The 25,863-nt window shown below is 63.9% G+C and overlaps 1 protein-coding gene across 1 annotated transcript in view; it reads right to left on the bottom strand.

Moving 5' to 3' along the window:
- Positions 1-18,709: 18,709 nt before the first annotated feature.
- The window catches only part of FBRSL1 (fibrosin like 1), a 65,831-nt gene continuing 58,677 nt past the window's right edge, over positions 18,710-25,863 (bottom strand). The window contains 9 exon segments of the mRNA XM_079151600.1: positions 18,710-19,575; positions 21,099-21,303; positions 21,412-21,495; positions 21,646-21,723; positions 23,741-23,793; positions 23,795-23,871; positions 24,724-24,795; positions 24,886-24,915; positions 25,000-25,068. Of these exon segments, the coding sequence (XP_079007726.1) occupies positions 18,753-19,575; positions 21,099-21,303; positions 21,412-21,495; positions 21,646-21,723; positions 23,741-23,793; positions 23,795-23,871; positions 24,724-24,795; positions 24,886-24,915; positions 25,000-25,068 (1,491 nt within the window). The 3' untranslated portion in view covers positions 18,710-18,752.

Raw genomic sequence — 25,863 nt, 5'->3', positions numbered from 1 at the left:
GGTGTGCACTGCCACACCCAGCTGGTAAAACATTTCTTAATTAAGGAAGGTCTAAACCAATGGAAAGGCCTCCCGGGCTCATGGACCAGAAGGCATAAAAGGTTGAAGTAGCAACTCCACAGATTTATCCTAGCTGCGAGCAATCCTCAGTCTCTGCAGAAGTTGACACACTGGTCCTAAGCTCATATAGAAAGGCCTGGGCCCATCTGAAAAAGGACAGAGGTGGAACACTGTCTGCCCAACACAGTGCCACAGGCTCCAGAGTCACCAAATGAGTCAGCGATTCCACTCACCTGTGTGCGCATGGAAACAGACCTGTGAAGTGGAACTCAGGGTCCAGAAAGGAAGCGTGAACGTGGAAAGTGGCGTAAAACAAGTTGACTTTTGACAGCTGTGCAGAGTCATTCAACGGGGGTGAGATTAGTCTTTCCTGTAATGGTGCTGCGACAACAGGAAGCTACACTCAAGGGAACGAAATTGGACTTCTCACTTGACCACATGCAGAAGTCAGCTCAGAACACACTGAAGACCTGGTGAAGACATCACCCTGCAAAACGCGACAGGAAGCCAAGGGCGCCTCTGTGACCTCTGAGTCCATGATGGGTCCCAGGGAAGGCGACCGGAGCGAGCCCTGCGGGGTAGAGGATGAACCTACTCCCATTTCTGCAGTGCAGGCAGTGAGCGAGGGCCCAGCGGGCAAGCCAAGTCTGCCAGCTAGGTAGGCTGGCTACGCCCACAGCTAGACCCGTGTGCTTCAGAGAACCATCTGAAAGAGAAGCCTCCCCCATTAGGGGAGAAAACGCCTGCTGGTGTGTCTATGATAAAGGACTTGTCCAGGATTGATTTAAGGCCTTACAACTCGGGCCGGGGCTGTCGCTCAGTGGTAGGGCCCTTGCCTAGTGCATGTGAGGCACTGGGCTCGATTCTCAGCAATGCGTAAAAATGAATAAAAGGTATTGTGTCCATACAACTAAAAATAAATTTTAAAAAGCCCTTACAACTCAAAATGTCAAATAACCAATTTAATCATTCAGCAAAGAATCAGAAACGTTTTCCACGGAAGTCACATCAGCAGCCTTGAAGCACATGAAATGATGCTCAAGCCCAGGGCTGGAGGTGGCCCGGTGGTGGTGAGGCCCTGTGTCCCAGCCCATCACCCCCCCTGGGACGGGTGATGCACGCCGTCGGGAAGGAGCACAAACCTGAACCAGGATATGCCACTGCACACCCCGAGGCAGGCGTTGCAAGAGTCAAGTGCTGCCTCTGACCGCTGGACAGTTTGCAGGCATGGAGGTGTCTGGGCACTAAGCGTGGAGCTGGGCTGTGCAGTGTAGAGAAGAGAAAGTGTGGGGACCGAGCATTGCCCCTCTGCCCTGTCTTCAAGCGCTGGTGCCTGTGGGGTGCCCAGCTCACCTCCTGCCAGGCCCAGGGGCCCTGGGGCTGCCAGGTCCTGACCTCACCTGCCTGGGTCAGCCTTCCATTCCCTCCTACCTGGACAGCCCCAGGCTCACCCTGTCTGGCACAGGAGGCCACAGTGTGACCAACAGAGGACACCTGAGTCCAGCTGGCCCTCCCACACCCTGTCCAACCACCCTGCCTGTTCGCCTTTGCCCTCCCACCTCCTGTCCTTGCCTGGAGTGCTCCCCTCTCTTCCTCACTGAGCAGGTCAGCATCAAACCCCTGCAGAACCACCCTCTTCCTCCCCGCAAGCCACAGCGCCTGGCTCACAGTTGGTCAGAGACGGTCAGTGTCCATGGGTGCAGACGGAAATATGTGGAAATGAATGGGAACACGCCCAGGCTGTGTGCTCAGCACTGGGCACCGCAGGGCAGGCCAGATGGGGCCCTCTCTCTGGGGAAGGGGCCCGGTGCCCAAGCTGTCATCTGGGGAGGTGGTGGCCTGGGAGGAGCCAGCACCCCACATGGCTGGTGAGGGCCGTCGTTGGGCTCTGCTCAGCCCTGAGCTAGAAATTGCGAGATGCACGGAAACGCAGCCACAGGCCAAGACCTGTCTGAGCCGACTGCAGCAGAGGTTCCAGCTGCCTCTGGCCCCCTGTGGCCAGTCCTGCCTCCACATGGGTCCAGCATTGTCCACAAGTACAGCTGCAAGTGGGAAGAGGACTCTCCTGGGCGGAGGGCGGGAGAGGACAGAGACAGCAGAGGCGGACCCGGCTGGTTGACTCTGGTGAGACTGGCTGTGGGCTGCCCAGACCTCTCGGCTGGTTCAGTGCTGGCGACTCTCCTGGACGCAGCAGCCTGGCTGGTCTCACAGAGGAGCAGGTGGGACCTAGGACCAGAAGGTAGGACCAGAGTACTGAGCAGCGTCAGCTACCAGCGCAAGTTTCTCAGTGAGGGAAGCGGATCCTGCCAATCAGTGCGTTTCTCTCTGGAAAGTGTCCGAGGGGCTTGCACAGCTCCAGAGCCCAGGGCCAGGTCCCCTGGCCTCGTTGGGCGCACCTGGGGCAGTGACCCCTCTGCATTGGTGCCAGAGGCCAGGCCTGGGCAGCCAGGGTCACAGCATCAGTAGGAGGGACCTCACCAGATGGCTGCTCTGGCTCAGGCTTATTTGCTGGGATCTGTTCAGCAGCTTCAGAGAATCTGCAGCCAGCTGACGCTCAGGAGCTGAGAGGTTGCCAATGGAGGCTGACAGCAGAGGCTAGGGAGAGGCCTCACACATGGGGGGGCCGTGGCTGCCCCTTGGGGTCATGGGGAGCTGTGCCCTGGGCGCCACCAATCAGTCTGGACATGTGTCTGGCTTTCCTGACACACCAACTTCAGGCGTGCTGTTGGGCAGCCCCGAGCACAGCCTGTGGGCTCCAGTGCCCAGGCCCCTGCTGCCCTGTCCTGCTGTCTGTCTCTAGGACTCGGCTTGCGGGGCCTCATGGAAGCGGGTGGGGCAGGGTGGTCCCTCAGACCCTGGCTGACTCTGCTAAGCATGGTGTCCTGGGCTTCGGAACTTCCTTCCTGTCCGTCCAGACCAGGGTGGCTCTGCCCGCTTGTCCCTCAGGGGCGATGGGTGGCATCACCCCTGGGCAGTGGTGACGGTGCTGCCGTGCGCTGTGGTCCGGGACCCTTACGAAGTGGAGCTCTTTTGCGGACACTGCTTCCCATCAGTGCTGCACATCGGGGGCCGAGCCCAGGGCGTGTCGAGAGACTAGAGGGTGTTTCCCTGGTTCTGAGCACAAAAAGCACATCACTGACCCCTGACAATGTCCAAGCTGTGAGGTCCAGCTTCTGTGTGGCTCCTCTGGGCTGCACTGGGGCTTACGTGACAGGAAGAGGCCAGCAGAGGGCACAGTGGCCGTGGATGGCACTTGAACTTGGGGAAGGTTTCCATGGCTCAGAGTCCTTGGACCCACCGTGGGGGACACAGAAGCGGTCCTGGGTGCTTCTGCCCCCGAGTTCTTACCTTGGAGCACTTACAAACCCGCAGCGGGCGGAGGCCCGGGAGCAGGCCCCTGCGTGTGTGGTGGGACTGTGAGCCTGCCTGGCAGAGGCCAAGGGCTGCTTGCCCAGGGCGGTGGTGGGCGGGAGCGGGGCTGGGCACTGCTCCTGGGGGAGGTGGGGTGTCTGCATGTTGGCTGGCGGCTCCTTCAACTTTCTCTGGCTCTGAGTTGGAACTGGGGGTGGAAATCACAGAGGTGGTGGCCACCAACCCAGGCTGACCGCCGGGCTGCTGGGAGCAAGGCTGTGGTTAGCTGGGGCAGTGCAGGGTCTGCGTGGGCCTGCTCATTCCCTCTTGTGGCCTTTGCCAGATGGAGTGCCTGTGTCCACCCTGACTAGGAGTCAGCGGGCACAGGGTTCCACAGGGGCCTGTGACCAGCCATGGTGCTGAGCAAAAGAGCCCAGGCTGCATACCAAGGGCTCCTCTGCAAGGGCACCTGCCCAGCAGGAGTTAGCTTTGGAGGCAGGCCGTCGCTGACCACCATGGCCAGAGGCCATCGTTCAAAGTGTCTGCTGCATTCTCCTCCTTTACTTCCAAGAAGGCCCTGCCCACCCGGCCCCAGGCACTCAGGAGCTGCCAGGTTGCAGACGCGCCCGCCAAGAGCCACCCACACAGGCAGGGCCACTGCACAAGACCCCGGGGACGGCAGCGGGGCTTCAGGGAGGGACCCCACGCCCCTGAGGACACGTGCCTGGCCAGGCAGCACCAGGGGCCTGCCGATGCAGGACTGAGGCCAAGGACCACTGCGGCTCCAGCTCAGCCTGGGGAGCTCTGCAGGGAAGGCCGCCGGCCACCAGCCACGCCCCGGTCACCCTGCTGTTCCCCGGCAGCTGAGGCAGGGCCGTCACGCCGGCGCCTCAGGGTGCCCGGGCCGCAGTTCACGAGCTTGGTGGCAGGGTCCTGCACCCGCACCCCCAGAGGCATGGACCCTCCACGTGCTTTTGGATTGACGGGAGGAGGTCTTCTGAAGACCGGGGGACCCAGCCTGGGGTCCCGTGCGGAGGAACTTGGTGGACGAGATCGGGCCCCCGGCCACGCTGTGATCCAGCCGTGCAGGGGGCTGAGGCAGCAGGATCCCAAGTCCGGGCCAGCAGGACCCTGTGGGTGTGGCCCAGGTAGCGCACTCCCAGGTTTAAGCCCCAGCACTGAAAATAAGTAAGTGAAACAGGGAGAGAGAAACCTGAGACGAAAGTAAGTCTCCCTGGGCCATAGCTGCTCGGGGACTGTGCCTCAGAACCAGAGCCGCCGGGCCAGGTGGACCAGGTGGCCACACTCCAGGCCCCCAGGCCCTCCAGCCTGAGCACTCTGGACGCCGCTGTCTCGCGTGGGTGTGCCTCCAGTGTGCGTTTTGCTTCTTTATTCTTTGGTTCTGATTTGATTGAACTCAGGGGTGCTTAACCAACCACTGAGTCCCCTGCCCATTTTATTTTTTATTTTGAGATAGGGTCTCCCTAAGTTGCTTAGGGCCTGGTAAGTTGCTGAGGCTGGCCTTGAACTCTCCATCCTCCTGCCTCAGCCTCCTGACCCAAGCTGCTGGGATCACAGGTGTGCACCCTGGCGCCCAGCTCAGGTGTGTTTTCAAAGGTCACATTTTAAAGGAGGAAGTGGTATGTTTTGCTAAGCCTGGGAGGTTGCTGGTGCTCTTTCCTGGCTCAGCCTTCACACCACTCTGCTCTCTTCTGACACGGTGCACCTGGCTCTGGGATGAACGCTGGCGATGCTCCTGAGCGGTGGCTTGTAGACAGAATCAACCCTGAAGGACAGCACCCCACATGGCTGTCCTACTGGGCTGCACTGCTGCTCTGTCCTCAGGGGCGGCCCTGGGACTGCAGGGCCATCTCTGTTCTCAAGAGGGGCAGGAGGGACCCTGTGGCACAGCAGGTGCTGTGGAGGAAACTGCGCCTGGGCGGTGCTCGGGCCGCGGGCCCGGAGGACAAAGCAGAGCCCCAGGCCTCCTGGCCCCTCCTCCTGTCCCACACCTGCCAGACCCCAGCCCCGTAGATGCCTGGCACGTCCTCGTGACCGCTGTCCCCCAGTCAAGGGACAAACGGGGCAGGAGGGTCTGTACCCCACAGCTGTGACCTGCACCAGGGACATTCCTTGCGTCTGCTGGACCCTCTGTCTGAGTTCCGCCCCTCACCCTGCCCAGGGCACCGTGTCTGCCCCGGGGCTGGGGGCCGGCCCTCCTGTGGCCCCTGCACCTGCCCAGGCCCTGCAGAGCAGGCGAGGCTGGAGAAGAAGCCCACCCGACTTCCAGCCTTCGCCGAGGTCGAGGGCCAGGCCCTCAGTCGCCTGCTTGTGCCTCCAGACACTCTGGGAAGTGGAAACCCCAACACTCAGCCGCACCTCGCAACACGGAAGACCGCCACGGAGCTGGGGCAAGATGGCCACGACCCCACTTCACAGGCAGGCACTAGACCCCGGGCGGCTCCGTCCCCCAGGTCCCTCATCCTGTCTGCCCTGACTCTGAGGATGGGCCCAGGGTGCTGCATGGTGCAGGGCCTGCCCAGGGCCTGGGCCTGAAGGCGGGCCTCAGGAAGGCCGAGGTCCCTGCAGACCCTGAGTGGCCATGGCCACCGATGTTGGTGAACTGCCAGGAGCCCTTGCGGAAGGGCTTCCAGGTGGGCTGCTCTGGGCGGGAGGACCAGGGGTGCTGCAGAACACAGGCTCTCCCCAACCCACCCTCCCGTCCACCCTGCCTCCCGAGGCTCACCCCATGCAGAGTGCGGCTCAGCACCCCAGCAGCCCTCAGCCAGACGGCATGGCAAGGCTGGCCATTCCTCCCCTGTGCTGAGCAGGCACCCTGCCCAGAATAGAGTGTGGTTCAGTGGCACCCTGGGTGCGATTCCCAGCAAGAGGAGAACCACATGGTCCTGAGGGAGGAGGCCACACTAAGGGAGGAGGCCCACATACGGGAAGAGGGTAGGAGCCCACACTGTGTAAGGGAGGAGCCCACACTGTGTAAGGGTGGAGGCTACACTGTGTAAGGGAGGAGGCCACACTGTGTAAGGGAGGAGCCCACACTGTGTAAGGGAGGAGGCCACACTGTAAGGGAGGAGCCCACACTGTGTAAGGGAGGAGCCCACACTGTGTAAGGGAGGAGCCCACACTGTGTAAGGGAGGAGGCCACACTGTGTAAGGGAGGAGCCCACACTGTGTAAGGGAGGAGGCCACACATAAGGGAGAAGCCCACACTGTGTAAGGGAGGAGGCCACACTGTATAAGGGAGGAGCCCACACTGTGTAAGGGAGGAGCCCACACTGTGTAAGGGAGGAGCCCACACTGTGTAAGGGAGGAGGCCACACTGTGTAAGGGAGGAGGCCACACTGTAAGGGAGGAGCCCAGACTGTGTAAGGGAGGAGGCCACACTGTAAGGGAGGAGCCCACACTGTGTAAGGGAGGAGCCCACACTGTGTAAGGGAGGAGGCCACACTGGGTAAGGGAGGAGGCCACACTGTGTAAGGGAGGATGCCACACTGGGTAAGGGAGGAGCCCACATTGTGTAAGGGAGGAGCCCACATTGTATAAGGGAGGAGCCCATGCTGTGTAAGGGAGGAGCCCACACTGTGTAAGGGAGGAGCCCACACTGTGTAAGGGAGGAGGCCACACTGTAAGGGAGGAGCCCACACTGTGTAAGGGAGGAGCCCACACTGTGTAAGTGAGGAGGCCACACTGTAAGGGAGGAGCCCACACTGTGTAAGGGAGGAGCCCACACTGTGTAAGGGAGGAGGCCACACTGTGTAAGGGAGGAGGCCACACTGGGTAAGGAAAGAGCCCACACTGTGTAAGGGAGGAGTCCACACTGTGTAAGGGAGGAGCCCACATTGTGTAAGGGAGGAGCCCACATTGTATAAGGGAGGAGCCCACACTGTGTAAGGGAGGAGGACACACTGTGTAAGGGAGGAGCCCACACTGTGTAAGGGAGGAGCCCACATGGTGTAAGGCAGGAGGCCATACTGTGTAAGGGAGGAGGCCACACTGTAAGGGAGGAGCCCACACTGTGTAAGGGAGGAGCCCACACTGTGTAAGGGAGGAGCCCACACTGTGTAAGGGAGGAGGCCACACTGTGTAAGGGAGGAGCCCACACTGTGTAAGGGAGGAGGCCACACTGTAAGGGAGGAGGCCACACTGTGTAAGGGAGGAGGCTACAATGTGTAACGGAGGAGGCCACACTGTAAGGGAGGAGCCCACAATGTGTAAGAGAGGAGCCCACACTGTGTAAGGGAGGAGACCACACTGTGTAAGGGAGGAGCCCACACTGTGTAAGGGAGGAGGCCACACTGTAAGGGAGGAGGCCACACTGTGTAAGGGAGGAGCCCACACTGTGTAAGGGAGGAGGCCACACTGTAAGGGAGGAGGCCACACTGTGTAAGGGAGGAGGCTACAATGTGTAACGGAGGAGGCCACACTGTAAGGGAGGAGCCCACAATGTGTAAGAGAGGAGCCCACACTGTGTAAGGCAGGAGGCTACACTGTGTAAGGGAGGAGCCCACACTGTGTAAGGGAGGAGGCCACACTGTAAGGGAGGAGGCCACACTGTGTAAGGGAGGAGGCTACAATGTGTAATGGAGGAGGCCACACTGTAAGGGCGGAGGCCACACTGAGTAAGGGAGGAGCCCACACTGTGTAAGGGAGGAGGCCACACTGTAAGGGAGGAGCCCACACTGTGTAAGGGAGGAGCCGACACTGTGTAAGTAAGGAGGCCACACTGTAAGGGAGGAGCCCACACTGTGTAAGGGAGGAGCCCACACTGTGTAAGGGAGGAGGCCACGCTGTGTAAGGGAGGAGGCCACACTGGGTAAGGGAAGAGCCCACACTGCGTAAGGGAGGAGTCCACACTGTGTAAGGGAGGAGCCCACACTTTGTAAGGGAGGAGCCCACATTGTGTAAGGCAGGAGGCCATACTGTGTAAGGGAGGAGCCCACACTGTGTAAGGGACGAGTCCACACTGTGTAAGGGAGGAGCCCACATTGTGTAAGGGAGGAGGCCATACTGTGTAAGAGAGGAGCCCACACTGTGTAAGGGAGGAGCCCACACTGTAAGGGAGGAGCCCACACTGTGTAAGGGAGGAGCCCACACTGTATAAGGGAGGAGCCCACACTGTAAGGGAGGAGCCCACACTGTGTAAGGGAGGAGCCCACACTGTATAAGGGAGGAGCCCACACTGTAAGGGTGGAGCCCACACTGTGTAAGGGAGGAGGCCACACTGTGTAAGGGAGGAGCCCACACTGTATAAGGGAGGAGCCCACACTGTAAGGGTGGAGCCCACACTGTGTAAGGGAGGAGGCCACACTGTGTAAGGGAGGAGGCCACACTGTGTAAGGGAGGAGTCCACACTGTGTAAGGGAGGAGCCCACACTTTGTAAGGGAGGAGCCCACATTGTGTAAGGCAGGAGGCCATACTGTGTAAGGGAGGAGCCCACACTGTGTAAGGGAGGAGCCCACACAGTAAGGGAGGAGCCCACACTGTGTAAGAGAGGAGCCCACACTGTGTAAGGGAGGAGGCCACACTGTGTAAGGGAGGAGCCCACATTGTGTAAGGGAGGAGCCCACACAGTAAGGGAGGAGCCCACACTGTGTACGGGAGGAGCCCACACTGTGTACGGGAGGAGCCCACGCTGTGTAAGGGAGGAGCCCACACTGTAAGGGAGGAGACTACACTGTGTAAGGGAGGAGGCCACACTGTGTAAGGGAGGAGCCCACACTGTAAGGGAGGAGCCCACATTGTGTAAGGGAGGAGCCCACACTGTGTAAGAGAGGAGCCCACACTGTGTAAGGGAGGAGCCCACACTGTGTAAGGGAGGAGGCCACACTGTGTAAGGGAGGAGCCCACACTGTAAGGGAGGAGCCCACATTGTGTAAGGGAGGAGCCCACACTGTGTAAGAGAGGAGCCCACACTGTGTAAGGGAGGAGCCCACACTGTGTAAGAGAGGAGCCCACACTGTGTAAGGGAGGAGCCCACACTGTGTAAGGGAGGAGGCCACACTGTGTAAGGGAGGAGGCCACACTGTGTAAGGGAGGAGCCCACACTGTAAGGGAGGAGCCCACATTGTGTAAGAGAGGAGCCCACACTGTGTAAGGGAGGAGCCCACACTGTGTAAGAGAGGAGCCCACACTGTGTAAGGGAGGAGCCCACACTGTATAAGGGAGGAGCCCACACTGTAAGGGTGGAGCCCACACTGTGTAAGGGAGGAGGCCACACTGTGTAAGGGAGGAGGCCACATTGTAAGGGAGGAGGCCACACTGTGTAAGGGAGGAGGCCACACTGTGTAACGGAGGAGCCCACACTGTAAGGGTGGAGCCCACACTGTGTAAGGGAGGAGCCCACACTGTGTAAGGGAGGAGCCCACACTGTAAGGGTGGAGCCCACACTGTGTAAGGGAGGAGGCCACACTGTGTAAGGGAGGAGGCCACACTGTAAGGGAGGAGACCACACTGTGTAAGGGAGGAGCCCACACTGTGTAAGGGAGGAGCCCACACTGTAAGGGAGGAGCCCACATTGTGTAAGGGAGGAGCCCACACTGTGTAAGAGAGGAGCCCACACTGTGTAAGGGAGGAGCCCACACTGTGTAAGGGAGGAGTCCACACTGTGTAAGAGAGGAGCCCACACTGTGTAAGGGAGGAGCCCACACTGTATAAGGGAGGAGCCCACACTGTAAGGGTGGAGCCCACACTGTGTAAGGGAGGAGGCCACACTGTGTAAGGGAGGAGGCCACACTGTGTAACGGAGGAGCCCACACTGTGTAAGGGAGGAGCCCACACTGTGTAAGGGAGGAGCCCACACTGTGTAAGGGTGGAGCCCACACTGTGTAAGGGAGGAGCCCACACTGTAAGGGAGGAGCCCACACTGTGTAAGGGAGGAGCCCACACTGTAAGGGAGGAGCCCACACTGTGTAAGGGAGGAGCCCACACTGTAAGGGAGGAGCCCACACTGTGTAAGGGAGGAGCCCACACTGTAAGGGAGGAGCCCAAAGCTGCCTAAGGGAGGAGGCCACACTGTGTAAGGGAGGAGCCCACACTGTAAGGGAGGAGCCCACACTGTAAGGGAGGAGCCCACACTGTGTAAGGGAGGAGCCCACACTGTAAGGGAGGAGCCCAACGCTGCCTAAGGGAGGAGCCCACAGTCCTAAGGGAGGAACCCACGCTGTCTTGGGGCCAGGACGTCTGCACTCGTCGTGTGTCTCGAGTAAGGGCGTTTTGGTATGGCCATGGGGCTGTGGGTGCTGAGTTTCCTCGTGGTTGGGCCTGCGGCGCCCCCTGGAGAGCTTGGGTGGCAAGCTAGCGTTGGAGGTGAGATGAATCCGCCGTCACAGCTGCAGCCTCCTCGCCTCCCGGTCGCCCGGCTGCGGGTTAGTGATCTGGAGGTGGTGCTGGGTGGTGGCTGCAGGCGTGGTTGGCAGAGGCAAGTCACTGCGGTGTCCCTTGGGGACTATGCCTGGCCCTGGTTGCTGCTTTCCCTGCTCCCTGGACGCCGCCAGCTGAGCAGCGTCCCTCCCCGCTGCCTTCCACCATGACGTGCTGCCTCACGCCAGGCCCCAAGCCAGGGAGTCGGCCAGCCAGCCACGGACGGAACCTCTGAAGCCATGACCCCAAACGGATCTCCCTGGGTCGTTGCAGCTGCTGGATATCCGGGCGACTCCCACAGCAGCTGTCCCTGCAGGATGCAAGGCTGCGCGACGGGGCTACCTGGAACCCAGCCCTGAGGCCCAGGCGGGCAGCTGGAGCTGAAGCTGCCCTCTCGTGGGAGGCCCAGGCCCAGCGCGGAGGGTGTGTGCAGGGCTCAGCGGGCAGAGTAGCGGTGTCGGAGCCTGTGCCTGGGTGGGGCGCCGTGGCCGGGCCAGCACCCTGCCATCCAGGATGGAAACATCCAGGGAGCCCCTGGAGGCATGAACCTCAGAGCAGGCCTAAAGCCTGCTGTCCACGCACGCGACACCTGGATCACCTGGGCCGCCTCAGCCTCGGCCGCTGCGGGCGAGGCTGGGGTCCAGCCGGACACTGTGGCCGCTTGCTGGGAGGAGCCCACTCTTGGAAACAGCGCCAGGCTCTGGGGGATCTGCCCTCCGCGGGCGGCTCAGGGAGGCTGCAGCTGTTTGCTCACCTGGTGAACCAGCTTCCCCATCACTTGAGGACCCGCCCTTTCCGTCCCATGCAGGAGGCTGGCCCTGGTCTTCTCCCTTCTGTGCGGGGCCTTTGCCCCACGAGGGGCCTCCTGGCTTCCTGGGGTCCAAGAAGCAGTGCCCCGCCAGCAGTGCCCGCAGTCACCAGGGAGGTGGAAGGCCAGGCATGGGCACTGGCTGTGGGTCTTCTTGCCAGTTATTTGTGCCTGGACACATGGCTTTGGATCTTAAATTGCTCTTACTGGCAAGTTTCCGAACTGTCCTTACCTCTAACCACTGTGGGTTCCATTGATTTGCCCTATAGCCTAACCTGGGAAAAGAAAATCTCCCAACAAACTTCCTCCAATTCCACCCAAAAAATCCAGCAGCAGGGGCCCTGCTGGCCCAACCATGGGTTCTGGTCTTTCCTGGGCCACTCTTAGTGCCAGGGCCCCAGGGCTGCAGACACACACAGCATGTGCTCTGGACCCCTGGGAACTACAAACAGGCTCTCCGGTGCTGGTCAGGGGAGAACCCCTGGGGGGCCCCAAGGCCAGTCCTGGGGAGAAGCCAGCCCTGCACAGAGGCAGATTGGCCAGGCACAGCAGCCCCCGGCACTGACCACTGCAGAGGGCACAGTCTCCCTGGGAGACAATCCATTTTCCGTTCTGCTTTAAACAAAGGAGCTCGCTACCATGCCAGGCATGGACACCCTTGGCTGGACCTTGCTGGGGGAGTCTAAAGATGGCAGTGAGGACCCCCGCTCTCTGCCAATCAGGAACAGGCCAGACTCTAGAGATACTCAAGGGCCTGGGGGAAGTGCAGGGGTGGAGGCTTCCAGGAAAGTGGACCGGCTGCTCACGATGGGGTGGGCACTGTCCGTCACGAGAGCTAGACACAGAGTGAGCCACAGACTTGGTGCTGGCCACTGCCCAAGCAGGGTGGCAGACTTCAATGCACGTGCTCAAGACTGTTAATAATGGGAGGGAGACAGGGCAGCTGTGGTAACCTGAAGCCCCTTCATCAGTTTGATTTCTAAGCAGGTGGGGAGTGGGAGGGGGCTGTGAGGGAGGCTCAGGGCCGCCTCTGCAGGCCTGTGGTGCCATGGCCCGTGTGGCATGGAGGCTGCTGCTGCTGCTGCCACCGCTGCTTCTGCCTGTCCAGGCGCCCGGGTTCCAGGGCGGGAGGAAGAGGGGCCACAAGGTAAGGCCAGCCCTGCCCTCTCCGGGCCTTGCCTTCTGCTGGGCCTGGAAGGGAAGGGCAGCCCAGACAGCCAGAACCACAGCAGAGGCAGCTGGGGACCCAGGCATCCCTGGGGCCGGGAGGGGTGGCAGGGAGCCCTGACTCCAGGCAGGGCCTGCAGGGAGCAGAGGGCGCCACCTCTCGGTGGACCTCCCGGGACACAGTCAGGAGCCCACACCTGAGTCCCAGAGCCTCCCTGGCTCCTTTCTGGGCAGACCTGCCATTTCCTCTGATTTCCCCCAAACCACTTGCTCCTGATCTGACTCCTCCGTGCCTCCCTCCCCTCTGCCCTCTCTGCGCCCGGGTGTGGCTCCTCCCTGCGTCTCTCCAGCACAAGCCCTGGCTTTACCCCTCAGTCAACGTATCTGTGGAAAAGTCTCCCGATGGAAACCCCTATGGGGTCTTCCTGCTCCAGCTCCTGCCTAGCTGTCCCTGGCAAGGTCCTTATGCTCTCGAAGCCCCATTTCCTTCACCTGTAAATGCCACTGAGTCCCGTATTGGAGCGTGGTTGACAGCAGGAAGCCAGAGAGTGGCAGAGGCCATTTGGGAATCCCGAAGCCCCCTTGGGGCGGTGGGTCTGCGGGTGTGTCCCGGAGCAGGCCCCGGCGCCGGCCTTGCAGGTGATCCGAGAGCCGTGCGAGCAGCACAAGGAGTGCAGGAGCGACTGCTGCGTCACCAACAACCTGAGCCCGCAGCGCTTCTGCACGCCCAAGACCTTCTTCTTCCAGTGCCGGTCCTGGTCCAAGGTGCGCGGGGCGGGGCGGGGGGCGTGGCGCGGTGGGGCGCCGGGGGCGTGGCGGGGCGCTGGAGGGCGGGGCGTGGTGTGGTGGAGCGCGGGGGGCGTGGCGTGGCGGGGGGCGTGGCGCGGGGGGGCGCGGGGCGTGGTGCGGGGGGGCGCGGGGCGTGGCGTGGTGCAGCGCGGGGGGGCGCGGGGCGTGGCGTGGCGGCGCGGGGGCGTGGCGTGGTGCGGCGCTGGGGGGCACGGGGGCGTGGTGTGGCGTGGCGCGGGGGGGGCGCTGGGGGGCGTGGTGTGGCGTGGCGCGGGGGGGCGCTGGGGGGGCGTGGTGTGGTGCAGCGCGGGGGGGCGCGGGGCGTGGTGTGGTGCGGCGCTGGGGGGCACGGGGGCGTGGTGTGGCGTGGCGCGGGGGGGCGCTGGGGGGCGTGGTGTGGCGTGGCGCGGGGGGGCGCTGGGGGGCGTGGTGTGGTGCAGCGCGGGGGGGCGCGGGGCGTGGTGTGGTGCGGCGCTGGGGGGCACGGGGGCGTGGTGTGGCGTGGCGCGGGGGGGGCGCTGGGGGGCGTGGTGTGGTGCAGCGCGGGGGGGCGCGGGGCGTGGCGTGGCGGCGCGGGGGCGTGGCGTGGTGCGGCGCTGGGGGGGGCACGGGGGCGTGGCGTGGTGCAGCGCGGGGGGGCGCGGGGCGTGGCGTGGCGGCGCGGGGGCGTAGCGTGGTGCGGCGCTGGGGGGCACGGGGGCGTGGTGTGGCGTGGCGCGGGGGGGCGCTGGGGGGCGTGGTGTGGTGCAGCGCGGGGGGGCGCGGGGGCGTGGCGTGGTGGGGCGTGGCGCGTTGTGGCGGGATGCGGTGGTGCGCGGCGGCCGGAGCGTGTGGTCCCCGCAGCCCAACGGGTACAGCTGCCACGAACACTGGGAGTGCCAGAGCGGCTGCTGCGTGAGGAGCAGCCAGGTCCCGCTGCAGTTCTGCACCTCCAAGACCATCTTCCTGCAGTGCACGCCCTGGCGCAAGGTGGGCGCTCGGCGGGCGACGGGCGGCGGGCGGCGGGCGGCGGGCGGCGGGCGGCGCGGGCCGCGGTGACCCGGCCCCTCTCTCCAGCCCAACGGAGAATTCTGCAGAAGCCACAGCCAGTGCTGGAGCCAGTGCTGCATCCGCCTGTCCCGCATCAGCGCCCTCCGCTGCTACGCGCGCAGCGGCATTCTGGCCCAGTGCTTGCCCCTGGTGAGTCCACCGACCCCGTCTTCGCAGGGCAGCTGTGCCCGGGGCTAAAGGCAGGGGGCCCCTGCTGGACCCCAGCTCATTTGTGACGTGAGAGAGTGTGTGGGGCTCGGGGCGGTGTGAGCCCTCGGGTCTGGCTGGACTCAGGCCTGGCTGGATCCAGGTGCACATTAATGAAGGGCTGTCACAGAGGGGCCAGTGGGACCAGGACACAGAGCCAAGCCCAGGGGCTGGGTGGGACTGGCCGAGTCAGAGCGCCCGTCCTCCTGCATGCCAGTGCGTCTGGTGCGGGGCGCCCCACGTCAGGCAGGGGCTGGCCCCCTGGGGGTCCTTGCCCAGCAGGGCTTGCGGCTCCCCCACGCTGGCGGTCCTGACGCCTGGCTGCCCCTAGTAATGGCGCCCAGGCTGGACTGCAGAGAAGCTGGATTTCCCGCTCGCTCCCGGGTGTGAAAGCTTCGCCGCCGGAGGCCTCGGGTGCTCGCTGGTGGAGGCGCGGTGTGCGGCCTCATGGCCGCGAAATAAACCCCTGACCACGAGGCGGCGTCTCCTCTCTTCTTGCTGCTCGGCAACGCGGCCCACCCGCGGAAGCCCGGGCTGAGCAGCCCGAGGGAGCCGGGGTCAGGCCCGCCAGCAAGGCACGAAGACGTCCCTGGCCAGCCGGTGGGCAGAGTGAGCCGCTCCTTCGACGGCACAGGCGTCCCCGAGACGTGCGCCGGGACGCGGGCAGCGCGCCTCCCAGAGCCCGTGACCCTGCACCTTCCGGGGAGCCTCCTCGTGGCGCGCGTGCCCAGCCCCGGCCGGGCTCCGTGCGGTCCGCCAGCGGCCGCAAGCTCGGCCTCGGCTGTTCCCGGCGGCTTGGTCTCCCAGCCGAGGTGTCCTTAGGAGAAGCCCCCGAGAGACCGTCAGCGTGCGGCCCGAGGGAAACTGAGCTCAGGGAGGAGCCCAGAATCCGGCGGGCCATCCGGTGTGCAGGCACTGCCTCCCACCTTTGCTCGGCAGCTGCTGTCACCACGTCCTGGCGGCGGACAGCAGGGTCCCCCGCGCAGCCCGCGCGGGGCCCTGCAGCTCCAAGGCCAGCCGCTGGGTGGTGCTGCAGCTAGGGGCGTGGCCCAGGGCTGCTCCAGGGAGGTGGCGTCCCACCCTCCCACTGCCGTGCCCAGGGTCCCTGACTGTCCCCTTTCCAGAGGACCCACTGGCTGCTGGTGCAGGGTGGTGCCTGAGAGGCACAGCGACCTCCACCAAGGCCGGTGATGAGCAGCCTCCCTCACCAGGATCTGCAGCCCGTGAGCCAGAAGCTCTGCTCCACTGTCCCCTGCTGCTTCTGCCACCTCCTCTGAAGCAGCCCACAGCTGCTGACCTCGAGGGGCCTCCCCAGCTGCCTGCAAACATGGCATGCCCTCGGGCTCGGGGGGAGGGTGAGCCTGTGCCTTTCCTGACCACTGGAGGGGCCAGCTAAACTGCGTTTTACTCTGACACCCTAACATGGAGTTTTAACAGACCCTGGTAAAACACGTAGTGTAAGAATGCCACTGTACGATCTGTGCATTTTGCAGTACTGAGGAGTGACTCCAGGGCTGCTACCTGAGCCTCACCCACAGCCCTTTTTACTTCTTTGATTGCTGAGGCTGGCCTCCACCCTGTGATCCTCCTACCTCAGCCTCCTGATAAGCCAGGATCACAGGCCTGCACCAAAATGCCCGGCTAACATCTCCCACTTTAACCAGCTTTCAATGTGCGGTGGTTGAATGAAGCCTCTCCGACTGCTGCACCACCATCTCCACACCGCCTTCCAAGTCCCGTTAGACTGGTGTTTGCGACTCCATGATCCGTATGTTAAAGCCCTCGCCCCACATGCTGTGTTGGGTGGGACTCCCTTGGGAGATGGTGAGGCCGTGGTGAAGCCTGGTGAGTGGGACAGAGTCCTTAAGAGAGGCCTGAGAGCAGTCCCTGTTTTCCCGTGAGGATCCAGGCAGGAGGTGTGTCTGTGACCCAGCAAGTGGCCTCACTGGAGGCTGCCTCGCCTCTGGCATGTGGAGAAGGGGTGAGTGCGACTCGGAGCCACCAGCCCAAGGCATTCTTGACACAGCGGCCGAATGGACTACGGCCCCAATTGAAACCACGCCCATGATGCTCCAGACATTTAGAAAGGTCCAGGGTGGGAGGGGAGGCCACGCCTGTGATCCCGAGGGAGGCCGAGGCAGGAGGATCCAATTCAGACCCCCTGGCTAGTTAGCAAGGCCCTGTCTGGAGAGCAGAGGTGCCCCTGAAGGCTGGGGGTGCAGCTCCGGGGCACAGCCCTGGTTCAACCCAGAAACACAGCAGTGGAGGGCGAGTGGACGAAGACTCGGACCTCAGGACCCGGCCTCCGCCTGGCTCCCACGCAGCGCCTGCTGCCTCGGAGAGTGAAGCGCTCAGGTGAAGTGGCCAGCGGCCGCCTTCCCCACGCTTGCTCGCTCCTGCCCATGCAGCCCTGTGCTGGACTTCACTTTCCTGTGCTGCCCCTCACCGAAGACTGGCCTGGTGCCACCCAGAGCGGCGAGGGCCGCAGAGCTGAGGTTCGGCCAGGGGGGTTGGCTGGCCAGTGCAGACGTGTCCTGGTTGCCTCCGGGACAGGCCTGCTGCGCAGTCTGAAGGGGGGCCCTGCCCTTAGGCTCCGCAGGGGCTGCGGGGTCCCTGGCTGCCCCAGGAGTTCCTCACATGGTGCTCCCCAAGGCCAGGCGAAGCCCTGGACCGTCCCCCTCAACACGCTATTCCAGAAAGCGAAGTCCCGCCCCCTGTGGCCTGGACACAGCCCGCCCCTACGCCCTCGGGACCTGGTCTGGCCTCCATGCAGCTGGGGCCTTTGTCTTTTAACTCAGGTATTTGGCTCCCCGGGGGCCTGGTCCAGGGGCGACCCTCAAGTGGGCTCCTGGGGCCACTGGGCCGCGTGCCACAGTTCACCACCAGCTGGGGAGGGTCAGAAGACCAGGAGGACAGGTGGGGCCCGGCTGTGGTGTGCGCTGGGCCCGAGGGGCTGGGTGGCCGCTGGTCCCCGTGACATCCATGTCCAGCTCTACAGGGCCCACAGGGACAGAGGCCTGCCGCACGCTGCCCATCAGGTGGGCATGCAGGCGCCCACACGGCCCCCACCTGCCTCCACCACACAAGAGGCTGCACCATGTTCCGTCCAAAGCAAGGCTGTATTTATCTTCACCGCTCGACGCGGAACAGACCCAGGGAACTCAGGGCTGAATCAGGACTGCACAGGCAGCGCAGAGCCAGCGCAGCGGGGTCAGGCGGACGCACACAGAGGGAGGAGCACCAACCCCAACCCAAGCAGGGCAACACAGACAGGCCCTCCATGGGGGAGAGAAAATGGACGAGTCATCTTTTCCTTGTGAGCAATCTTTAGGCTAGAATTCTACAAGTCTATTTCCCAGGTGTTTGCTGTTGACACCAAGTGAGTTTTGTGACCATGTTGAACAGATAACCAGAGGGGCTTCTGGAAGCTTCGTAAAGACTACCAGGTTAAGAATTTAATAATGTCTTATATTCATATTAAGATATTTACACTTATTTTTTAAAACACAAACTGAAAAAACCCTCCTCACACTTCTGCATAATAGAATAAGGCAAAAAACCCCAAAGTTTTGTACATTATTATTAATTCTTATTTTAATATACATCTGTAACTTCGGTTCCAAGTACCAAGGGGGCGGGGCGGCCAGGGCCGGCCTGAGCGGGAGCCTCACAGTGCGCTGGACAAAAAGACCGCTTTCTCTCCATAAATAAGAAGGGAACCCTGGGGCCGGAAAGGGATCTGAGGCCAGTGACCCACAAACCCCAACTAAAAATTCTTTTTTGGTTCTTTTAAGCGTCCGAAGAGCACAAAATTAGGAAAAGTACAAAACCATTAAAAACGCTTCTCACCTGTCGGGGGGAAGGTATAAAGGTGGGTTTTCCCGGGGGCCCAATCTCCACCGGAGGACGGCGGAGGCCGCGGACCCGGTCCGCGCTCCGGGGCGCGCGCGGGCGGCGCCGGGGCTACCGCGCCTCCACCTCCTGCGGGTTGCGCGGCGGGGAGTAGTCGCGCTCGCCGGGCCCCAGCGCCAGCGGCGTAGTCCTGGGGCGCGCGGGGGCCGCGGCCGCGGCCACCAGCGGGGGCGGGGCGCCCAGCGCGGCGGCGGGCGGGGTGCGCGCCAGGAGCGCGCCGTGCAGCGCGCCGGGCCCGAGGCGGTAGTGCAGCGCGCCCAGCAGCGCCGCGCCCTCGGGGCCGGGCGCCCGCGCGCGCTCCAGGTCCTCGCGGCGCGCGTCCCGCAGGCGCTCGGGGCTGTAGTCGAGCGGCTCGCGGTCGCGGTAGGGGCGCTCGGCCGGCTCGGCCGCGGGGCCCGCGCGGCAGGGCAGCTCCAGCGCGCGGTAGGCCTCGCGCAGCGGCTCCCACGCGAAGCCCGGCGCGCCCAGGCGGTCGCGGCCCAGGCCCCGCGGCGGGGGCGCGGCGTGCAGGCCGCCGCCCGCGGGCTCGGGAGCCTCGTCCTCCCGGCGCTCCTCCTTGACCTTCACGTCGCTCTGCGGCCGCTCGGGCGGCTCGGGCGGCCTGCCCGGCTCTCGGCCCAGCAGGCCTGCCAGGCGCAGGCCGTCGCCCAGCGCCGCCTTGCTGTAGGGCGACGGCGGGCGCGCGGCCGGCGGGGCCCCCTCCTCCTTGGCCGGAGAGCGGCTCTCCTTGACCCGGGGCTCCGCCTCTCGCTCCGCGGGGGCCCCGGCGCGGCCCGGCTCGCGCTGGCCACGCAGCAGGAGGCTGCCGATGGGAGGGCCCGCGGGAGCTGAAGGGGAGGCCCTGCTCAGCAGGCGCGTCTTCTCCAGGAGGTCTCTGCGGACAGGACAGCCGCCAGTCAGCCGCAGCCGTGGCGACTTCCTCTCAGCACAGTGGGGCCCTCCCTGCAGGACCTCAGGTCCCCGTCGCGTGTGGTCTCTAGCATCCTGGACCCAACACCCAGGCGAAGCTCACAGTTCGGCCCACTGTGGCCATGGGGGCCCTGGCCCAGGGGGGTGCAGGTGCTGGTGGCTTCCTTTCAGGCAAAATCCAGCTGGAGGCCTGGCTGGCTGGCCTCCTGCCCTGTACTTTCAACCTCTGGCCTGGAAGACGTCTCTGGACAAGCAGCCCCGTAGCTGCCCACGAGGCCCCAGCACCACCAGCCTGAGGCAGGCAGCAGGGGCCACAGCTTCTCCTTTGGGAGGGGCTCCTGAGCACACCCACCCCTGTCCCCCGAGACACACCTGTGCACACCGGAGGACCACAGGGCTGCCACACTGGCCAGTTCTGCTCAAAATCAGTGCAGCAAAGGACCCTCAGCTGGGGGCAGAGCAGAGCCACCAGGGCAGGCGTGACTACGGGGCAATTCCAGGGTCCCCTTCCCCACTCCACCGAACACTCGGAGGTGACACTGGGTGCAGGCCCTGGGTCACCCCACCTTCTCCTGGGCAACCTTGCCTCCTGTGCTGACCCTGACGGCTGCCCTCTCCCTTCTGAATGTGCCCGTGAGCACCACATTTTCAACAGAGCTGAAAATGTCTTGGTGCCACCCCGACACCAAGACACCAACAGGCAGTGACCCCCACGACCAGCACGACCTTGGGGCCTCCCTGCTCCTGGGCCTTCCTTCTGACCACGGGGCAGCTGCAGTGTCCCCGAGGACAGGCTCTGCCACCCTCAGGACTGCTGGGCACACAGCGACTTTCCTGAGAGCCTGTTGCTCTGTGAGATGCCCCAAATTCAGGATTCTGGGGTGAGGATGTGGGGCAAGGCTTGTGAGGGGCACTTGCAAGGCTTGCTGGGCCAGAGGACAGTGCCAGGCCAGTGATGAGTCCACCAGGCCCCCGGGACACACAATTACAGAGGGGTGGGCAGGGCCGCAGGGGGGCGGCAGCACACGTCCCACTGCCTTTGTGGCTCTGTCCTCAAATTCAACGCTGCACACAAGCCGAAGCCCACCCTGACCAAGGGCCCTGTGGCCACAGTGGGGCTGGAGCGGCAGAGCATGTGTCTGCTCCTGGCAGTGCTGGGCGCGACGCCAGTCCCCCTGCACTGCAGACACGGCTCTGCCACCAGGCCCCACCGAGGGGTCACTGGCTGCATGTCTGCCCTGCCTAGCTCCCCGAGCCCCTCCTGTGACAAGCCCAGTGGCCTGCCTGGCCGCTCTTTCTGGGCTGGCTGCTGGCTCCTGTCCACAGGGTGGGGTGGGGGTGGTCTGGAGTGTGGCCCTCCTCCCGTCAGTCCTGGGGGGCTAGCCTTCACTCCACACCCAGGAGTCCTCTGCCGCTGGGTCTGATCTACCCACCCCATGACGAGGAGGCAAAGAGGGTGGGAGGGGGCCTGGGGGCCAGTCCACTCACCGCTCCCGCTCTTCCCGGCCCTTGTCTGGCTCTCGGTCGTGGCTGGTCAGGGCTGCACCAGGCTCGGTCTCTGGGGGCTTGGGCCACGGGGGTGGCGTGGGGAAGGAGGGGGGTGCCCGATGCAGCCGGTTCCAGGCCTCGTGGGGGCTGGGCAGGCCGTGCAGCGTGGAGCCCTCCTTGGGGGCAAAGAGGCTGCCCCCTGGAGCTGGGGTGGGAGGTAGGGGCGGCGCAGGGAGGTGAGCCAGGCAGATCCCGCCTCCCCTCCCCTGCCTTGCTGACCCAGCACCCCAGCCCCTGCCCAGGGGTCACTCACTCAGTGCATGGCTGCCCAGGCCTCCGAAGGCATGGCTGCCCAGGCTCCCCAGGCCCCCGAAGGTGCTGGATCTGCTGAGAGGGCCTGTGGGCAGCGCGAGCTCAGAGTCTGACGGCTGGGCAGGGCTCCCTGACCTCCAGAAGCTTCCAGCCGCAGGGCCACCTTCCCACCCTCTCGACTCCAGCCCGGAGGTCTGCAGTAGCCAGGGGGTGGTATGGGCCTCAGGGCACCTACCTGCAAGGTGACCAGCAGGCAGGAAGCTGCCGTGGTGGGCTGAGGGTCCCAACAGGTTGGAGGTGGGGTGGGTGGCACCTGAGTGGAGGGCTGCAGTTGGCTCACAGCAGGGCCCAGCTTCCCCTGGGAGCCCCTGACCCCCACTCTCCCCTCCCCACCCCACTGTGGAGCAGGCTGCGTCTGGGTAAGTGTGAAATGCAGGCCCCTCCCAGATCTGGCCACAGTGGACCCCAGAGGACAGAGGGCCAGACTGGGGTGGAGACGAGAGAGGGCCAAGGGAAGCGAGTTTTCAGCATGAGACTAAAAGCCATCCTGGCTACTTTGGGGATTGGGTCTTGGGGACTGAACACAACATCCCCTTCTGCGGGCTCTGGGGACAGAGGGCCTAGCCCACGAGGGTCCCCCGGGTGCACTAGCACCCGACAACCAGCCCCTTGGGGTCCCAGAACTGAATGTGGGGAACTGGGGGGCACTGGGTCTCAGATGCTGCTGAGTAGGGCCCAACACTGGAGGGGCCAGGGCCTGCAAGTGGGGCGTGTCCTTCATCCTGGAAGGTGGGGACGCCCAGCACGGGCCACAGAGCCTCTGGTCTGCACTGAGTCCCAAGATGGAAAAGTAGTTCCACATTTCCCAGCCGGAGACAAAACAGCCAGGAAACCCAGCATCTGCAGCAGCACCCAGCAGGTCAGAGCAGGCGTCAGGGAACCAAGCAGAAACCGGCCCCCCCGCATGCACGGCAAGGATGAAGGGGGAGACCAGCCCTCTGGGACCCCAACTCAAGGTTGAGAAAGGACAGCAAGAAAGAGCACACGCCAAGGGACAGACGCCTCTGCAGGCCAGCGGTGGGAACGAGGTGTGGGCCAGGCGGTCCACCCGGGGAAAGTCCAAGTCACCAAACACCCTCAGAAGACACAGCCTCAAGAGGCCACAGCCAGCAGAGGACAGCTTCTGCCGCTCAAAGCCCTGGCCCCCAGTCACCGGACTGACTCCTCTCCAGTGCGGAGCCGAGGGCAGCCTCAGGACGCCAGGCCCAGCCAGAGGCGAGGCACGGCCTGGGGAGCGAGGCCTCTGTCCTACAGAGGTGGCTCTCGCTGCAGATGTGAGGCGCTGCACTCGTGGGTCTAGAGGAGGGCGGGGGCGGGTGTGGAACAAGAGACGCACGCAGGCCGCGGAATCAACACGCGCTTCTGCTTCCGAGCAGAAGCCCAGTAAGACATAGAATTGTGCAGAGCCAGTGACGAGCGGGATGCAGAGCAGCCGGAGAGATTCTGATGTGCCCTGTGTGGGTGGGAGAAGGTTCTCCCGCTGGCCTGCGTGCTTGGTGTACTTAGCAGAGCCCAGTGGGAAGAGCGACAGAAAGCAACACCCTCAAGTCAGAGACCCAGACCCTGCAGGCCGGGAGCCGCAGAGCCAGCCTCGGCAGGCAGCGGCAGACGTGGGCCGCATCCTGGGGCTCCAGGCCGGGCAGGGGCACATGCCGGGCTGAGGCGGGTTGGGCTTCAAGGAGGGGACAGGCTCTGGGGACACGTGCACGTATGTGTGTGAGCATGTGTGTGTGTGCACATGCACAGGCTGCAGGTACGGGCCTCAAAAATCACACATGGGAGGCTGGCCCCAGCGGGCCTCTGGGCCTGAGACTTGGTCTGGAGAGCCCCCTCCGCACCCACGAGAGGAGGCCACGCGCCTGCCTCGTTTGCTGAGGGCCCCGCTGCACGCCCCTCCCCTGGGCCAGGACCTGGCCCACACCCAGCCAGGGTGCCCGGGCACTGAGCCTGTCACCCACTCTGCTGGTCCTGGGTGGCCCTGGGGATGCTGAGGCTGCAGCATTTCAGAAGAAGCAAGGCTGGGTGGGCCCTGGAGCAGCATCCTGAGGACCCCTTCCTGGGGCTGCTGGGCCCAGAGGGGGAAGGGCAGAGGGAACAGGAGACCCCAAAGGAGAGGCCAGCAGGTCCAGCAGCAGCACCCAGGACCGAGGCCCAGACACGCTGAGGAGGCCTGGAGCGACCAGCATGGGGCCTTGGACTGTGATGGGGACAGAAGGCGGAGAGTGCTCTCCTCCTGGCCCTGGGAGCGGGCGGGTGGCCCTTAGCCTTACCTGTGCTGGAGAAGAGGGGCCGTGCCAGGTCTGTGGGTAGTGGCAGCCCGAGACACACCTGGGGCAGGAGGCCTGCTGGACAGGTCCAGCTTTGCACCCACCTCCAGCTGGTGGGGGTCCAGCTGCATCTGCTGAGAGGACAAGGTGTGCACTGGGGCCACAGCCACACCCCCCACGCCGGCAGCCCAGGCAGACAGGACGCCTGCCCAGTGCCAAGTAGCCAAGGGGAGACGACCCCTTCACAGGGGTCCAGTGCCTGCAAGTCTCGACCTGGACGCAGCTGCTCGTGGGACCTCCACCTGCCCTCATGACAGGTATAACTCAGGTGGAGAAGCACTTCACAGACCTGCACTGCTCCAGGCGAGCTTGAGCTCTCCAGCGACAGAACTAGTTACCTTCCAAAACCTGGGGTTTTGAAATACAGCAAGACTGAGCCACACTCGTGGGTGTGGCCATCCGGAGCCTGCAGGCCACGCGGATGGCGCAGGCGGGAGGGCCCGTGGGCCGTGGGACCTCAGCTGAGGCAGCTGAGAGGAACCAAGCCCCAGGGTGCCCAGGGCACCACCAGGTGTTGCTCCATGGCCGCGGCCAGCTTTGACTTGGCCACTGGCTCTCAGTGGGGACACCCCTGCCTGAGCCTCCCCTGTGGCCCTGTCTTCCGGGGGTCACCCAAGCAAAACCCAGTGTGTGTTTCCAGTCCCTCCCTGCCCTCTCCCTCAGTGCGCTCAGGACACCATGATTCTTAAGAGGTGGGCACGGAGGAATCCAGCCTCAGAGGGGTCATCTGAAGGCAAGATGCAGGGCCGTGGTGCTGACCTGGCCTGCTGGAAGGACCCTCCACTGCCCTGGCCAGACATCTGCACACACAGGACACAGGGCTCACTCCTGGCCCCTGCTCTGGCTCCTGTCCCAGGCTCCTCCCTACGGCCCCGGACACTGGTCAGGGTGTCCTTCCCTCCACAGCGGGCCCTGTCTAGCCTCACCTTCACTTTCTGCTGATGGTGGTGGATCTGCCAGGCAATCTGCACGTGCACAGCACACCACTTCCCCGGCCTCTGTGTGGAGGGACCAGGACGTGCTCAGGGGCGCCCCATGCCTCCCAGCCACAGGCCACAGGGCCTGGCCCTCCCCAAACACACACTTACCCTGACCGCTGTCCGGTAGGAGTCAGACACCTGTGGTGGACAGAGCAGAGGAAGGGTCGCATGCAGGCCCTGTAGGGTGCAGCAGGGAGGGCAGGGGTGGCCTCTGACACCTACCCCAGGGGCCTTCTGTAGGAGCGCGTGGACAGCACTGGCCCGGCCTGTTACCTCAATTGGGTTTGAAGTCTGGGTTGAAGAGAGAGCACGTCACCACAGCTGAGGGAGCCCAGGGAATGGCCTCTGAGCTCCCAGGTCTCAGGCTGTCCTATGCCTAGCCCACTGCTACCCAAGGTGGCCTGGCTTCCCTCAGTCCAGGGGTTTCCACAAAGGTGGGGAAAAGGGGGGTCTCAACACTCATGACCGGGGAAAGTGGGCCACTGACCAGTGGCAGAGCCACCTGCGTGTTGGGGGCTGAGGCCACACTTAGGAAGACACAGAAAGCCCAGCCCCGGCCCTGGAGCTGCAGGGACGTTGCCCTGTGGTCACACTGGGTCGAGTAGGGACGGCAGAGGCCCATCCTGTCCAGCACCCAGCTCTTTCAGTTGCTCTTCAAAGTGATGGGGGACACTCAGGTGGCCACACTTGTGGGCATGTCCCTCCAGGCCCTTGCTCTGTCGAGGAGGCACAGGGCTCAGCCAGGACAAGGGGCTTGGCATCTGAGACAGCCACGTGCGCCCACCCTGAGGCAGGCACCATGTCCTCCACTGTGGGTGGCTGGGGACTAAAGGCCTCTGGGCCAGGGGTCAGTCCTAGGGACACATCTGCCATCGAGGCAGTGCTGCCAGCTCTGGGGCCCTCCTGTGTGAGGTGCACTCAGTGTAAGACCTGCCCGTCCAGGTGCTGGGCAGCTTCAGCACCAGGTGGGAGACTGCTGGGGTCCTTGGAGGTCAAGACCTGCTGGAACCTGGGAAGACCCAGGCCCTGTCCCAGGATCTGTGCCCCAGGGTGAGGTTTCAGGGCCACATCTGCATTCCCTCCCCA

The sequence above is a fragment of the Sciurus vulgaris genome, assembly GCF_902686455.1.
Source record: "Sciurus vulgaris genome assembly, chromosome: 8".
Classification (NCBI taxonomy): Eukaryota; Metazoa; Chordata; class Mammalia; order Rodentia; family Sciuridae; genus Sciurus; species Sciurus vulgaris.
This window is presented reverse-complemented; position numbering and strand designations above follow the sequence as displayed.